The sequence below is a fragment of the Somniosus microcephalus genome, chromosome 10 (genome assembly GCF_052327205.1).
Source record: "Somniosus microcephalus isolate GS21.2 chromosome 10, FLI_Smic_1.0, whole genome shotgun sequence".
NCBI lineage: Eukaryota > Metazoa > Chordata > Chondrichthyes > Squaliformes > Somniosidae > Somniosus > Somniosus microcephalus.
The window spans coordinates 236031657-236049601 of NC_140996.1; the positions used below are offsets into that span (position 1 = coordinate 236031657).

A 17945-nucleotide genomic window follows, 5' to 3' on the forward strand; every position below is an offset into this window, starting at 1 on the left:
AGGATGTCCTTCGGCCTCAAGAATGCAGCCCAGGCTTTCCAGCGCCTTATGGACTCAGCCCTCCGGGACCTGAACTTCCTATTCATCTATCTAGACGACATTCTCGTGGCCAGCTCCTCCCAACAGGAACACCTCGAACACATTCGCATCCTGTTCGGGCGCCTAGCCCAACACGGGCTCATCCTCAGCCCGGCGAAGTGCCAATTCGGCCTAGCCGAGATCGAATTTCTCGGTCACCACATCACCCCTGCTGAGGCCGTCCCCCTGCCCAACAAGGTGCAGGCCGTCCAGCAATTCCCCCGCCCCAAAACCATCAAGGGCCTCCAGGAGTTCCTCGGGATGGTGAACTTCTACAACAGGTTCATCCCCAGAGCTGCAGCCCTCATGAAGCCCCTATACGACTCCCTCCGAGGTAAATCCGGCAAGATGGCCGTAGCCTGGACCACTGACACGTCAGCCGCCTTCGACGCCACCAAAAACGCGCTCGCCGACGCCACCCTGCTCGCGCACCCGAGGGCCGATGCCCGGGTCGCGCTCACCACCGACGCCTCCGACCATGCGGTTGGAGCCGTGTTCGAGCAGTGGATCAATGGCGCGTGGCAGCCACTTGCCTGCTACAGCCGCCAACTGCGCCCCCCGGAGGTCAAATATTCTACTTTCGACCGCGAGCTCCTCGCGCTCCACCTGTCGGTCCGCCACTTCAGGTTCCTCCTGGAGGGCCGCCCCTTCACCGCGTACGTGGACCACAAACTGCTCACATACGCGATGGCCAAGCACACCGAACCCTGGTCCGCTAGGCAGCAACGCCAGCTCGCGGCCGTGTCCGAGTTTACTACGGACATCTAGCACGTCTCCGGTAGAGACAATGTTGTCGCCGACTGCCTTTCCCGTCCCGCCATCTGCGCGAATCACCTCGCGGTCGACTACGCGCAACTAGCAGCGGCCCAGCTCACGGACCCAGACCTCCTCTCGGCGGCTACCAGCCTGCCAGGGCTACGCCTAGCCAAGGTCGCGCATGGGCCCGAAGCCACGGCAGTCACTTGCGACGTCTCACTCGGCCAACCCAGGCCGGTCGTCCCTGCAACCTGGCGCCGCCGCATCTTCGATGCGCTACATGGGCTCTCCCATCCGGGTTCCCGCGCATCCATCAAACTCCTCTCCCAGCGCTTCGTCTGGCGCGGCCTCAGCAAAGATGTTCGGACTTGGGCCACCTCCTGCCTCGCCTGCCAACGGGCTAAGGTACAGCTGCACACAAAAGCACCCCTGGGAGACTTCGAGGTACCCAGCCGCCGCTTCGACCACGTACACATCGACATCGTCGGTCCTCTGCCGCCATCGCAAGGCCAAACTTATCTCCTCACGATGGTCGACCGCTACACACGCTGGCCTGAGGCAGTGCCGCTGACCTCCACCACCACAGCCGACATCGCCAGGGCGTTCGTTAACACCTGGGTCGCAAGGTTCGGCGTACCAGCCGACATAACCTCCGACAGAGGCGCCCAGTTCACCTCCGAACTCTGGACGGCCACAGCACGCAACCTCGGGGTGACGCTCCACCGAACCACGGCGTACCACCCGCAGGCCAATGGGCTGTGTGAACGCTTCCACAGGTCACTCAAGGCCTCACTCCGCGCCAGCCTGCAGGACAGTACCTGGACTGACCGCCTACCGTGGGTGCTACTAGGCCTATGCACCGTGGTCAAGGAAGACCTCCAGTCCTCGGCAGCGGAGTTAGTCTACGGACAACCGCTGCGCGTACCAGGCGAATTCCTCCCGGAGGCTACCACGCCTTGGTTGGCCGAACAGCAGCGGCTCAACTCTTTCTCTTCCGCTCAACAGTTCGCCCCACTTCCGGTCAACCGACACGGCGAACTCGCACGTCACGTCCCGCCAAACTTACAGCAGGCACGCTTCGTCTTCGTGCGACACGATGCGCACCGCGGACCCCTGCGACCCCTGTACGACGGACCGTACGAGGTACTACAAACCGGGGACAAGGTCTTCAAGCTGCGACTCGGCGACAGGGTCGACACAGTCTCCATCGACCGGCTCAAACCAGCACACACAGAACCAGGGGAACAGGTCCCCGTGGCCCGACCTCCAACTAGAGGCCGTCCCACCAGCAAGCCAGCACAGCCGGCGGCGAACCGCCCGGCCCCACCAACTAGACCGGCGACCATTCAGAGCCGCTCCGGCAGAACCATTAGACCACCGTCACGACTTGTCCACTCCTCCTAAGCGGATTCTGGGGGGAGCTCTGTGGCGAAACGCCACCACTGGACATAATCCGCTCACGACGGCACGGACAGTTTAAGCAGACGCCCCCAGCCGGGGGCCCTTTCCTCCAGCAACTTGTTTCCCGCAGGGACAGGCTGCCGGGAGCACTTCCTGTCTGGGGAGTGGTTAAGTGGTTGCGTGGGCTTTTGCAGTTTCTCTTTGCCATGAGGTTGATTAAAGCAGTTGTGTTTCACCAACTCTGGTCTCGACTCCCACGTTTGCCGTGGTATCTCAACAGGCTTTTATTAACTAAGAACATGGCATCAAGTTAACACAGGGCTGTTGCGTCCATGTATAATAAGACACAGACTGCGGAGAACGGTACAACAGGTGTTTACTCAACGTGGCTCACACTGCAACTGATCTGTACAGATTACTACTCAGTGCTATATACAGTTGTGGTCACTGCCGGTACTGCAGTATACATGAGCTGTAAAACATAGTTCCCCCCTTAAAGGTATATACATTACAATTCCTCCCCTTTTAGATTAACAGTACCATAACACTCATTTAACATGCAAATTAGCTGAAAATAGTCTATTTATATATTCAGTCTTTGGGGAGGCTTCCTGATCCTTTCTGGATAGTGCCTTTCCCGAGTGTCTTGCTCTTGGTGCGGAGGCGATTCTGGCCCCCTGTCGTCGGTTGGTTCATCAGCTTCCGATGCTACTGTTTCTGGGGTAGATGCAACCTGTACATCAGGTTCATCACCAGGTACGTATGGGCGAGGCATGGGGTTGACTTGTTCCTGTGACTCTAGGATCTGGTCAGCATGGCGTCTCACGATGCTCTCCCCAACGTCCACTGTGTACATTAGTGGGCCCTGCCGTGTGCATATTGTTCCTGGCTGCCATTTTTCTGTTCGGTAGTCGCGGGCCAAGACTGGTTGCCCTACATTGAAGCTCCTTGTTGGCTTCTCATGGATGCGCTAGAATTGCTTACTCTCAACATCTCTTCGTACGTTTGGTCTGAGCAAATCCAGGCGAGATCTTAACCTTCGGTTAAAGAACATCATGGCTGGGGCCTGGTTGATGACTGCATGTGTCGCATTCCGGTAGGCGAACAGGAAATTGTCCACCTTGTGCTGCAGCGGAATGTTGTCATTGTACATAGCCTTTATTGCCTTCTTAAAGGTTTGTACGAACCTCTCAGCCAATCCATTTCTGGCTGGATGATACGGGGCGGATGTGTAATGCCTTACCCCATTCTTTTTCAAGAACCTCCGGAACTCTTTGGACACAAACTGTGGTCCGTTGTCGGAGCAAATCTGTTCTGGCAAGCCATTCCTGGCAAAAATGGTCCGTAGGACTGCAATAGTTTTCTCCGTGGTGGTGGAGGACATTTTGATGACCTCAGGCCATTTCGAGTGCGCATCCATGGCTATTAAATACATTGAGTCCATGAATGGAACAGCAAAATCAATATGCACCCGTTGCCATGGAGATGAGGGCCAATCCCATGGGTGTAGAGGGGCCTGTGGTGGTGCATTTTGGACTTTCTGGCATCCTGAGCAGCTCTTGGTCAGGTCCTCGATTTGTTTATCAATTCCCGGCCACCACACATAAGCCCTGGCTAGGCTTTTCATTTTTACCCCTCCCAGATGACCCTCATGAAGCTCATTGAGCACTCTATCCCTTAACTTGGGTGGAATTACCACTCGGGATCCACACATCAAGGTCCCCCGGCACACTGACAGCTGTTCTCTCCTTGTCGAGAATGCTGGCAACAGTGAGTCGCCATGTGCTGGCCATCCCTTCACCGTCAAATCATATACCCGAGACAGTGTCGGGTCATTTCAGGTTTCCTTTTCGATACAAGCATTAGTTACCGGTAGGTATTCAACTATAGTCGAATGGAATATTTCGACAGGATCCACTGCTGGTGCTTCCTCCGCAGTAGGCAGTGGCAGGCGTGATAGCCCATCAGCATTTCCATGCTGTTTCGTGCCCTTATATTCAATCTCATAGTGGTGCGCCCCTAGAAAAAGTGACCATCTTTGTAGTCGTTGCGCAGTCATCACCGGAACGCCCTTCTTCGGATTAAAAATGGAGACATGAGGCTGGTGATCAGTCAGCAAGGTAAATTTCTGCCCGTGCAGATAGTGATTGAACTTTTTCACTCCCCACACTAGGCTGAGGGCCTCCCTGTCAATCTGGGCGTAGTTACGCTCGGCTGAGGTTAGTGATCGTGATGCAAAGGCTATTGGCCTCTCTGAGCCGTCCGAGAATTTGTGCGACAGCACCGCTCCAATGCCGTAGGGTGACGCATCACATGACAACCGAATTGGTAACGCTGGGTTGTAATGGGCCAATACCTCTTTCGATGTGATTAGTGTTTTGCTCTTCTGGAAAGCTCGTCTACATTCGTCACTCCACTTCCATGGCACCCCAGTTTGCAGTAGGGTGTTCAGTGGGTGTAGTATTGTAGACAAATTTGGCAAGAACTTATGGTAGTAGTTTACCAGCCCGAGGAACGACCGCAGTTGTGACACATTTTCCGGTGCTGGAGCCTTGACTACTGCCTCAATCTTCTCTGGGGACTTATGTAACCCCTCTTTATCGATAACGTGGCCACAATATGAGATCTGTTTTCTAAAAAACTCGCATTTGGGGCGGTTAGCTCGGAGCCCATATTCCTGCAATCTAGTGAGCACCTGCTCCAGGTTGGCAAGGTGATCACTGTCATTTTCGCCCATGACCAGGATGTCGTCCAAATAACACTGGGTCCCTGGGATCCCTTGCAGGACTTGTTCCATTGCCCTCTGCCAAATAGCCGGAGCTGATGCTACCCCGAATAACAGCCGGTTGTATTGGTAGAGACCTTTATGGGTGTTGATTGTGAGGTATTTTTTTGATGCTTCTTCTACCTCCATTTGCAGATACGCCTGGGCCAGATCAATCTTAGTGAAGCGTTTCCCTCCAGATAGCGAGGCGAAAATATCTTCAATCCGCGGAAGTGGATATTGTACGGTGTGAAGGATCGGGTTCACTGTTACCTTAAAGTCCCCACAGATGCGAACCTTCCTTGGTTCCCCAGGCGTGCTGCTCAACGACTTTTTCATCACATGGACGATGGGTGTAGCCCACTCGCTCCAGTCTACCTTGGACAGTACACCTGAACGTTCCAGACTCTCCAGCTCTGCTTCGATGGCTGGGCGGATCACATAAGGTACTGGTCTGGCCTTAAAAAATTTTGGACTTACATTTTCTTCAATTTTAATCGTCGCTGTCATGCCTTTTAGTGTTCCGAGTCCTTGCTGGAACACTTCTTTCGCGTCAGTTAGGATCTTTGACAGTCGCCCATGTTGTGTATGTACCTTTAAGAGAATAACTGGTCTCAGACTGCAGTACCGGCAGTGACCACCCCTGTATAAAAGGCGCTAGTGAGCCTCTGTAGTTTCAGTTTCCCGATTGACTCCTTTCAGTAAAGACTTGTTTTGTTCAACTCCTGCTGTCCGTGTCTCAATCATACACGGACATAATACTGGCGACGAGCAGATTCGAACTTACCTACAGTCTGCACCACCTCCTGGGATCCATTCCTGCAGCGAAGTGAGCAGAGGTCGAGGCCAGAAGGAAGAAAGAAGCAGTAGAAACGGGCGTCGACCATGGGCATCCGCCCCTGTGTTAGCGGAGTTGAAGATTGCTGGAGAAGCTGTCGAAAGCGGGGCCTGGTTCCTGTCGACGGTGCTTCAGCTAATCGGGCTGGTGGCAGGTAGTACACTGATCCTTCCTGGGCTGCAGTGGTCGCGAACTCAAGCGGGTGGCTTGCAACGGGGCCGAGCAGCATTGTCGGGAAGAGGAGAGAGAGAGGGTGGAGCACACAGGGCGCGGCCGGTGATACGAAGCCGGGCTGCGTACAGACCCGAGAAGAGGGAGGCAAGAGTCCCACAGGGTTGTTCCACGACGGGAAAATAATAAAGAAAGAAATATTAAACGCGCAGGAAACCGCGAGGAGCTGCAGGTTGCAACGGAAACCGCGGAAAGCAGCGCTAGCAACAGCAGGGAAGAAGGCAAAAGCGCGGGAGGCGCCATCTTAATCAGCGGGGGAAGAAGGCAAAGCGTGGGAGGCGCCATTTTGTTCAATCAGGGAAGAAGGCAAAGCGCGGGAGGCGCCATTTTAGATTTTCAAGATGCAGAAGACTGGCTGTATCACTGCCTTTGATAATACAATAGAGGACTGGACCACGTATGTGGAAAGAGTCGAGGTATATTGCGAGGCAAACGAAATAGCCGATGAGAAAAAGGCATCGGTATTGCTAAACTTAATGGGCGCTAGAACGTACGGCCTATTGCGGGACCTGATTACTCCAGCCAAACCGAAGGCGAAGAGTTTTAACGAAATTGTTGCTGTCCTACAGGAACACCTGAATCCTGCACCGCTGTTGATAGCCGAAAGATTTAAATTCCACAGGAGAACTCAGCATAAAGATGAGAGCAATGCTGAGTACCTTACGGAACTACGCAAGCTATCAAAGCACTGCCAGTTCGGAGCAGGACTGGCAGATACACTACGGGACAAATTTGCCTGTGGACTCCTGAGTGAAGGAACACAGAAGAAGTTACTCTCAGAGAAACAGCTGACGCTAGATAAGGCTTTCAGCGTGGCAGTATCGTACGAAGCAGCAGCTAGGGGAGCTGCGGAAATTCAACAAAAGCCACAGGAATACGGCACCCACGAAATGACACGGGGATTTGCAAAATGTTATCGCTGCGGCAGAACTAACCATGACCAGAAGGACTGCTGGTAAAGGACAAAATATGCAGGCAATGCGGAAAGATGGGACAAATTGCATGAGTTTGCAGGTCTGGGAAGAAGACCAGTGACAACAAAAAGGCTACTAAGGAACCGTACAAGAAAGTACAAAAGATGACGGACAGTAGTTCCAAAGACCAGATGAGCGATAGTGAATCCGGGAACAGGAGACTAAGCTGTCTCAAACTTCACAATGTAATCGCAAAAGAGGATCACCGAACCATTTGGGCCACCCTCACGATAGCAGGGTCCCAAGTTAAAATGGAATTGGATGCAGGATCAGCGCTAACTGTCATGAATCGACGAGACTACGAGTGGCTATTCTCACACATACCCTTGAGAGAGACATCCATCATCTTGATGACGTATACGGGGCAAAAAGTATACCCCAGAGGAAAAATAAGGGTGCCTGTCGAAAACAACGGCAAGAAAATACGGAAATTGTATCTCTACATACTGCAAAATGGTGGACCACCGTTATTGGGACGTGAATAGATCAGGAAGATAAGCTTAGATTGGCACTCCATTCATGCAATGACGGTGGACGGTAAAAAAGATGAAGACATCACTCCTGGACGATTGTCAACAATCTTAGCCAACGCCAAACTGGGCACTCTTAAAGGCATAACCACCTCGATAAAAATAGAAGAGAATGCAATTCCCAAGTTTTTCAAAGCAAGACCGGTACCATATGCAATTCGCCCAGCCGTCGAGGCAGAGCTGGAGAATCTGGAGAAGGCAGGCGTGTTGTCTAAGGTCAACTGGAGCGAGTGGGCGACACCCATCATTCCTGTCATGAAGAAAACGTTAAGCAATAAGTCTGAGGAGCCAAGGAAGGTTCGCATCTGTGGGGATTTCAAGGTGACGGTGAACGCAATCCTTCATACAGTACAATATCCTCTTCCAAGGATAGAAGACATCTTCGCCTCACTGTCTGGAGGGAAGCGTTTTACAAAAATTGACCTAGCACAAGCATATTTGCAGATGGAGATTGAAGAATCCTCTAGGAAGTATCTCACGATAAACACTCACAAAGGTCTTTACCAGTATCATCGGTTGGTATTCAGAGTAGCATCGGCTCCGGCGATATGGCAAAGAGCGATGGAACAAGTCCTGCAAGGGATTCCGGGGACTCAGTGTTACTTGGACGACATCCTTGTGACAGATGAAGATGACAGTGAACACCTTAACAACCTAGAACAGGTGCTCACTAGACTACGGGAACATGGGCTACGAGCCAACCGCCCCAAGTGCGAGTTTTTTAAGAAACAGATATTGTATTGTGGCCACGTGATTGATGAAGAGGGGTTACATAAGTCCCCTGACAAAATTGAAGCGGTTGTTAAGGCCCCAGTGCCTGAAAATGTGTCGCAACTGAGGTCATTCCTCGGATTGGTGAATTACTACCATAAGTTTTTGCCGAATTTGTCGACAATCCTGCACCCACTGAACGCCCTGCTACGAACGGGAGTAGCATGGAAATGGAGCAATGACTGTAAGCGGGCCTTTCAGAAGAGTAAGGACTTAATCACTTCAAGAGAAGTATTGGCTCACTACAACCCAGCACCGCCGATCAGACTGGCATGTGATGCGTCTCCCTACGGCATTGGGGCGGTACTGTCACATAAATTCCTTGATGGTTTAGAGAGGCCGATAGCTTTTGCGTCACGCTCGTTAACTTCTGCCGAGCGTAACTACGCCCAGATTGACAGAGAGGCCCTCAGCCTACTGTGGGGGGTGAAGAAGTTCAATCACTACCTGCACGGTCAAAAAATTACTCTACTAACCGATCATCAACCCCTTGTCTCCATTTTCAACCCTCAGAAGGGCGTACCGATAATGACAGCGCAACGGCTGCAGAGGCAGTCCCTTTTCCTAGGGGCACACCAATATGACATCGAGTACAAAGGAACTAAACAGCATGGGAATGCTGATGGATTGTCACGCCTACTGTTGCCGACGGCAGAAGAAGAAGACCTTGCAGTGGATCCAATGGAGTTATTCCACTCGACCATAGTCGAATGTCTCCCTGTGACGAATGCAAACATAGAAAAGGAAACACGGAATGACCCGACACTATCACGGGTCTATGATTTAACGGTGAAGGGACGGCCAGCACATGGCGAACCACTGCTGCCAGCATTCTCGCCAAGAAGAGAACAGCTGTCAGTGTGCAGAGGAACCTTGACGTGTGGATCCAGAGTAGTAATTCCACCTAAGTTGACTGATAGAGTGCTCAATGAGCTTCATGAGGGTCATCTGGGTGGGGTAAAAATGAAGAACTTAGCCAGAGCGTTTGTGTGGTGGCTGGGAATCGATAGAGAAATCGAAGAGATGACCAAGAGCTGTGCAGGATGCCAGAAGGTCCAAAACGCCCCACCACAAGCTCCTCTACATCCATGGGAGTGGCCCTCATCTCCATGGCAAAGGGTGCACATTGATTTTGCTGGTCCCTTCATGGACTCAATGTTTTTAATTGCGGTGGATGCACATTCAAAGTGGCCAGAGGTAATAAAAATGTCCTCAACCACCACGGAAAAAACTATCACAGTTTTACGAACCATATTCACCAGGAATGGGCTGCCTGAACAGATTTGCTCTGACAATGGACCACAGTTTGTGTCTGAAGAGTTCCGGAGGTTCTTAAAGAACAATGGTGTTAAGCATTACACATCTGCCCCATATCATCCAGCCACTAATGGATTGGCCGAGAGGTTTGTTCAAACATTCAAGAAGGCTATCAAGGCAATGTGTAATGAAGATATACCCCTACAACACAAGGTGGACAACTTCTTGTTTGCCTACCGGAATGCGACACATGCGGTTACCAACCAAACTCCAGCCATGATGTTCTTCAATCGAAGACTGCGATGCCGCTTGGATTTGGTTAAGCCAAACATCCGAAGAGATGTGGAGAACAGGCAGTTTCAGAATATGAATGAAAGGCCGACCAGGAGTTTTAAGATAGGTCAACCAGTTTTGGCCCGGGACTACCGTACTGAGAAATGGCAGCCAGGAACGATTTGTACACGGCAAGGACCTCTCATGTATACCATGGACGTTGGAGAAAGCATTGTAAGATGCCATGCTGACCAGATTCTAGAGGATGTTTCTGATGGCCGGGGAGTCCAGAACCAGGGGTCATAGTCTAAGGATAAGGGGTAAGCCATTTAGGACTGAAATGAGGAGGAATTTCTTCACCCAGAGAGTGGTGAACCTGTGGAATTCTCTGCCACAGAGGGCGGTGGAGGCCAGTTCATTAAGTATATTCAAGAATGAGTTGGATATATTTCTTAAGGCTAAAGGGATCAAGGGATATGGGGAGAAGGCAGGGACCGGGTACTGAATTTGGATGATCAGCCATGATCTCATTGAATTGCGGAGCAGGCTCGAAGGGCCGAATGGCCTACTCCTGCTCCTATCTTCTATGTATCTATGTATCTATGTAGAGTCACTGGAAAACGTCAACTCCACACCACGATCTGATACACCTGGTAATGAAATCGACGTACCAATTGCAGCTACCGCAGAATCGGTGATATTGGAAGCAGATGAACCAAACAACGGCATTGATCCTGACTCAACCTTGCCAGAGGAACCTGATACCCCAAAGAGGCATTATCCAGACAGAATCAGGAAGCCTCCTCAAAGACTGAACTTATAATTGCTTAAACTTAACCAATGTATCTAGCAACCGTAATTGTGATTGTAATTAGTTATCATTTAGTTGTTAAATGAATGTTATGTACTGTTTATCTAAAAGGGGAGGAATTGTTGTGTATGTACCTTTAAGAGAATAACTGGTCTCAGACTGCAGTACCGGCAGTGACCACCCCTGTATAAAAGGCGCTAGTAAGCCTCTGTAGTTTCAGTTTCCCGATTGACTCCATTCAGTAAAGACTTGTTTTGTTCAACTCCTGCTGTCCGTGTCCCAATCATACACAGACAGCCCAGGTGTGACGTCGTCATCCTTTTTGTCAGCCACAGTCAGTGCCTGTATGGAATGCCAATCCAGTTGTATTTTCCGGATCCATTCATGTCCCAGTAATGGTGGTCCTCCATCTTGCAATACATACAGGTCTAGTTTTGGTGTTTCCTTACCGTTATATATAACGGTCACCCTTATTTTTCCTTTGGGGTAGACTTTTTGCCCCGTGTACGTCTTCAAAATAATTTTTGTGTCTCTCAAGGGTATGTGTGAGAATAGCCGCTCGTAGTCCCGTCGGTTTATGACTGTTAGGGCTGATCCTGTGTCCAATTCCATCTTTACCTGGACTCCTGCTATCTTGAGAGTGACCCAAATGGTTCGGTGGTCCTCCGTTGTGATCACATTATGTAGTTTCAGACAACTCAGTTCCCTGCTTTCGGAGTCGTTATCACTCTTTTGTTCGCCTGAACTATTCTCCATCATCTTGTGTGCCTTCTTGTACTTTCCTTTGGTAGGTTTCTTATTGCTGGCTTTCTTTCCCGACCTGCAGACTCGTGCTATGTGTCCTACTTTTCCACACTGTCTGCACACTTTGTCTTTGAACCAGCAATCATTCTGGTCGTGTGTTGTTCTGCCGCAGTGATAGCACTTCTCTGTTCCATGTGACATTTCGTTTGTGCCATATTCTTGTGGTCTCTGTTGTATCTCTGCAGCGCCCCGTGCTGCTGCTTCATATGATACCGCAATGCTGAAAGCCTTTTCCAGCGTAAGGTCCTTTTCAGATAAAAGCCGTTTCTGGGTTCCTTCACTTTGAAGCCCACACACAAACTTGTCCCTTAAGGTATCTGCCAGTCCTGCTCCAAACTGGCAGTGTTTCGATAGTTTGCACAGTTGTGTTAAATAATCAGCATTGCTTTCATCCTTATGCTGGTTCCGTTTGTGAAACTTGAATCTTTCTGCTATCAGCAGCGGTGTGGGGTTTAAATGTTCCTTTAGTATCGTTACTATGTCTTCAAAACTCTTTTCCATTGGCTTCGTTGCGGTTACTAGATTTCGTAATAAACCATACGTCTTTGCACCCATTAAATTTAACAATACCAACGCTTTCTTGTCATCTGACACCTCATTTGCCTTGCAGTACACCTCTATTCGTTTGACATATGTAGTCCAATCTTCGACTTCATTGTCAAATGCGGTGATACTGCCACTCTTCGGCATTTTGGGGGTGGTTTAAAATGGCGTCTCCCAATGGCTTAAAATGGCATCTCCCGCGCTTTCCTTCCTCCCCCGCTGCTGCCAACGCCGCTCCCGGCGGTTCTCATGGCAATGGCGGCGCCCTGTAGATTTCGCGCGTTTCTCCTGCGCTGCTGCCAACGCCACTCTCGGCGGTCCTCGTGGCAATGGTGGCGCCTCGCGGGTTTCTGCGCGTCTCTCTCTCCCTCTCTCCGACGCTGCTCGGCCCCTGAACACCGGCTGCGCCCTGTGTGCTCTGCCCTCTCTCTCCCCCGTCGACGCTGCTCGGCCCTTTGCTGTGCCGCTTGGTCGGGCTCTAGCCTGCCGCTGTCCAGGAAGTGTTTGCGCACTACCTGTTGCCAGCCCGTTTCGCTGGACCACCTCGACTGGCAAGCCAAGCCTGGCTCTCGACAGCCTCCCCCGCAATTCTCGAGTCTCTGCTGGATGACTGGGCGGTTGCCCGTGGTCGACGCCTGAGTCTCTGGCCTTGACCTCCAATCCACTGATCTCCAGGAACGAATCCCCGGGAGGTGATGCAGAGTTGCAGGTAGGTTCGAACCTGCCTCGTCGCCAATGTTGCATCCATGTATAATAAGACACAGACTGCGGAGAACGGTACAAAAGATGTTTACTCAACGTGGCTCACACTGCAACTGATCTGTACAGATTACTACTCAGTGCTATATACAGGTGTGGTCACTGCCGGTACTGCAGTATACATGAGCTGTAAAACATAGTTCCCCCCTTAAAGATATATACATTACAAGGGCAACCATCATTCATCACCGACCCAGCCCTTATGCGTAAGACCCAGCTTTTATAAGGATGACTCACACCAATCCGGAGGAGCCAGAGGGGCGGGGCTAGGGAGGAGCATTAGTGATTACACCGGTAGAACATTCCAGTCATTAACAAGTACAACAACAACAACAACAATACAAATGCCAGAACACAGAGTTATTTCATCACACCCAGTCCCGTTCACCCATCACCCCCCCGTGTCCTAACTCATACCCAGTCCCCCTCACCCATCACCCCCGTGTCCTAACTCACACCCAGTCCCCCCTCACCCATCACCCCCCGTGTCCTAACTCACACCCAGTCCCCTCACCCATCACCCCCATGTCCTAACTCACACCCAGTCCCGTTCACCCATCACCCCGTGTCCTAACTCACACCCAGTCCCCTCACCCATCACCCCTCATGTCCTAACTCACACCCAGTCCCCTCACCCATCACCCCCATGTCCTAACTCACACCCAGTCCCCTCACCCATCACCCCCCGTGTCCTAACCCACACCCAGTCCCCTCACCCATCACCCCCGTGTCCTAACTCATACCCAGTCCCCTCACCCATCACCCCCCGTGTCCTAACCCACACCCAGTCCCCTCACCCATCACCCCCCATGTCCTAACTCACACCCAGTCCCGCTCACCCATCACCCCCCGTGTCCTAACTCACACCCAGTCCCCCTCACCCCTCACCCCCCGTGTCCTAACTCACACCCAGTCCCCTCACCCATCACCCCCAGTGTCCTAACTCACACCCAGCCCCCTCACCCCTCACCCCCCGTGTCCTAACTCACACCCAATCCCCTCACCCATCACCCCCAGTGTCCTAACTCACACCCAGTCCCCCTCACCCATCACCCCCCATGTCCTAACTCACACCCAGTCCCGTTCACCCATCACCCCCCGTGTCCTAACCCACACCCAGTCCCCTCACCCATCACCCCCCGTGTCCTAACTCACACCCAGTCCCCCTCACCCATCACCCCCCGTGTCCTAACTCACACCCAGTCCCCTCACCCATCACCCCCCGTGTCCTAACTCACACCCAGTCCCCTCACCCATCACCCCCCGTGTCCTAACTCACACCCAGTCCCCTCACCCATCACCCCCCGTGTCCTAACTCACACCCAGTCCCGTTCACCCATCACCCCCCGTGTCCTAACTCACACCCAGTCCCCTCACCCCTCACCCCCCGTGTCCTAACCCACACCCAGTCCCCTCACTCATCACCCCCCGTGTCCTAACTCACACCCAGTCCCCTCACCCATCACCCCCCGTGTCCTAACTCACACCCAGTCCCCTCACCCCTCACCCCCCGTGTCCTAACTCACACCCAGTCCCCTCACCCCTCACCCCCCGTGTCCTAACCCACACCCAGTCCCCTCACTCATCACCCCCCGTGTCCTAACTCACACCCAGTCCCCTCACCCATCACCCCCAGTGTCCTAACTCACACCCAGTCCCCTCACCCCTCACCCCCCGTGTCCTAACTCACACCCAATCCCCTCACCCATCACCCCCAGTGTCCTAACTCACACCCAGTCCCCTCACTCATCACCCCCCGTGTCCTAACTCACACCCAGTCCCCTCACCCATCACCCCCCATGTCCTAACTCACACCCAGTCCCCTCACTCATCACACCCTCTGCTCACTGACCTACACTGGCTCCCGGTCCGGCAATGCCTCGATTTTAAAATTCACATCCTTGTTTTGCAATCCCTCCATGGCCTCGCCCCTCCCTATCTCTGTAATCTCCTCCAGCCCCACAACCCTCCGAGATCTCTGCGCTCCTCCAATTCTGGTCTCTTGAGCATCCCTGATTTCCATCGCTCCACCATTGGTGGCCGTGCCTTCAGCTGCCTGGGCCCTAAGCTCTGGAATTCCCTCCCTAAACCTCTCCGCCTCGCTATCCTCCTTTAAGATGCTCCTTAAAACCGACCTCTTTGACCAAGCTTTTGGTCACCTGTCCTAGTTTCTCCTTTTGTGGCCCGGTGTCAAATTTTGTTTGATAATCGCTCCTGTGAATGCCGCGGGCGCTATATAAATACCAGTAGTTGTTGTTCACAGAGAGGTGCTGTTGACCCCTTCTGTCTGAGGCTGTATTTGACCCCAGATCACAGAGGGTGAAAGGTCAGAGTCTGACCCACTGCCCCACCCAGTCCCCCAGGTTCCTGGGGTGAGAGGTTACTGGTTTTACCTTTAATATTTGAAAGAGCACAGACCAGTGTGCCCGCACTCACCTGTGTTAAATCTGGCGGCCATATTGAGCAGGTAGATGAGATCGGACAGGTAATCGAGAGCCAGCCATGCAGGCAGGTAATTGTACTGCAGCTCACTGAAGCTGCACCTGGGAACCAAGCACACAGAGTATTGAATGAGCCAGAGTCAGTAACTAGCAGGAATAAAGAGACTTTGTTGCTCAGGCTCCATTCACCCAGCTACCGAACCACAGCCATTCGGCCCCTCAATACCCTGTTCTGTTCCAACGCAAGGCTGCTGAACGTTCAGCAAAGTTTGAATTATTTATCATCAGCTGGGAGTTGGAATCATTGCATCCGCATATCCCTCTCGCTTTCTCTGCCTGCGCTTCCCACTTTTCTCTCTCCTGCTCACTATCCCTTTCTCTCTCTCTGTCGCTCACTATCCCTTTCTCTCTCTCTGTCGCTCTCTATCCCTTTCTCTCTCTCTGTTGCTCTCTATCCCTTTCTCTCTCTCTGTAGCTCTCTATCTCTTTCTCTCTGTCGCTCTCTATCTCTTTCTCTCTGTCGCTCTCTATCCCTTTCTCTCTCTCTCTCTCGCTCTCTATTCCTTTCTCTCTCCCTGTTGCTCTCTATCTCTTTCTCTCTCTCTCTCTGTCGCTCTCTATCCCTTTCTCTCTCTCTCTCTCTCTGTCGCTCTCTATCCCTTTCTCTCTCTCTCTCTCTCTCTCTCTGTCGCTCTCTATCCCTTTCCCTCTCTCTGTCACTCTCTATCCCTTTCTCTCTCTCTCTCTCTCCCTGTTGCTCTCTATCACTTTCTCTCTCTCTCTGTCGCTCTCTATCCCTTTCTCTCTCTCTGTCGCTCTCTATCCCTTTCTCTCTCTCTCTGTCGCTCTCTATCCCTTTCTCTCGCTCTCTATCCCTTTCTCTCTCTCTGTCGCTCTCTATCCCTTTCTCTCGCTCTCTATCCCTTTCTCTCTCTCTCTGTTGCTCTCTATCCCTTTCTCTCTCTCTGTCGCTCGCTATCTCTTTCTCTCTGTCGCTCTCTATCCCTTTCTCTCTCTCTCTCTCTCTGTCGCTCTCTATCCCTTTCTCTCTCTCTCTGTTGCTCTCTATCCCTTTCTCTCTCTCTCTCTCTCTCTGTCGCTCTCTATCCCTTTCTCTCTCTCTCTCTCTCTCTGTCGCTCTCTATCCCTTTCTCTCTCTCTCTGTTGCTCTCTATCCCTTTCTCTCTCTCTCTGTCGCTCTCTATCCCTTTCTCTCTCTCTCTGTTGCTCTCTATCCCTTTCTTTCTCTCTCTGTTGCTCTCTATCCCTTTCTCTCTCTCTTTCCAATTCCAATTCCAATTCCAATTAAAATGCTTTATTGGCATGAAAGTTTACAGAGAACCATATTGCCAAAGCTTACATAGCAAAAAGGTACAGTTTTCCAACATTCTGTAGGTGTCAATCGATTTGACATTTGTTGGGTACATACAATATTACTTTTAAACAATATTAATTTTAAACAGTCTTTGTACTTCATTTGGTACGTTCAATATTAATTTTTAAACAGTCTTAATTTTAAACAGTCCTCAGGTTGTGACATGTTGTTACATATTTGGCCCCAAGGTATGGTCTGTCTCCTTCTCCTAGGACTATTCTCAATTTTGACAGATCATCCAATTCCTTGAAATCTGGGGTTGTTTGGCTTAGCTTGTTGAATAATATGTTTCTTGATGTGTTGAATTTTTCGCATTTTAGGAGGAAATGCATTTCTGTTTCAACCTCGCCAGCCAGACATTGATCGCATATTCTATTCTCTCTAGGCTGCCAGGATTTCTTGTATCTGCCTTTTTCAATTTCCAGTTGGTGGTCGCTTAGTCTGTACCTGGTGAGGGTCTGTCTCTGTTTTGTGTCTCTGATGGTCGTGAGGTAGTCTGCCAGTTTATATTCTCTTTTTAGGGCCCGGTAACATTCTAATCTGCTTTGGCTTTCGGTTATTTTGTTCCAATGTTCCAGGTAGGTTTCTTTGCATTTTTTAATGATTTGGTTCACTCGGATTGGTGTTTGGGCGGCTGTGTTGGTCTGGGGCTGGTCAGGGTCCGGCTGAGTACTTAGTTTCCGTAGCAGCTGACTCAGGGGACTCTTTTCTGGGTTTAGCTCTTGGGTCTGAAAGGCTTTGAAATGAAGGGTGTCTGGGGAGCTAGATTTGAGGTGATTTAGGAAGTTTAGTGCTCGTTTTTGGATGTTTATTATCAGTGGGTATCTGCCTAGTTCGGCTCTGCATGCATTTGTTGGCGTTTTCCTTTGGGTGCGAAGGATGCTTCGGCAGAATTCTGCATGTAGGGCTTCTATTGTATGTTTTTCCCATTTAGTGTAGCTTTGGTGATTTAGCGGGCCCCATACTTCACTACCGTACAGTGCAATGGGCAGGATTATGCTGTCAAATATTTTGAGCCAGATTTTGATTGGGATTTGGATGTTGTAGAATTTTCTTTTTATTGCATATAGGGCTCTTCGGGCTTTTTCTTTTAGTGCATTCACTGCTATGCTGAAGCTCCCTGATGCTGTAATAGTTAGACCAAGGTAGGTGTAGCTCATAGTGTGTCCTATAGTGGTATCACTGAGGGTAAACTGGTATTTGTTTTCCTGACATCTGGGCCTTTTTTGAAAAATCATGATGTTGGTTTTCTTTAGATTTACTGTTAGAGCCCAATTTTGGCAGTATTTGTCGAGTAGGTCTAGTTGTTGCTGTAATCCCTGTTCTGTGGGAGACAGCA

At 51.1% G+C, this 17945-nt stretch overlaps 1 protein-coding gene across 1 annotated transcript in view; it reads right to left on the reverse strand.

Annotated features, from left to right (window-relative positions):
- The window catches only part of LOC147112191 (cyclic nucleotide-gated channel alpha-4-like), a 53425-nt gene that overhangs the window by 15555 nt on the left and 19925 nt on the right, over window positions 1-17945 (reverse strand). The window contains exon 3 of the mRNA XM_085998326.1: window positions 15227-15333. Coding sequence (XP_085854452.1) covers window positions 15227-15333 — 107 coding nt within the window. The remainder of the gene's footprint in view (window positions 1-15226; window positions 15334-17945) is intronic.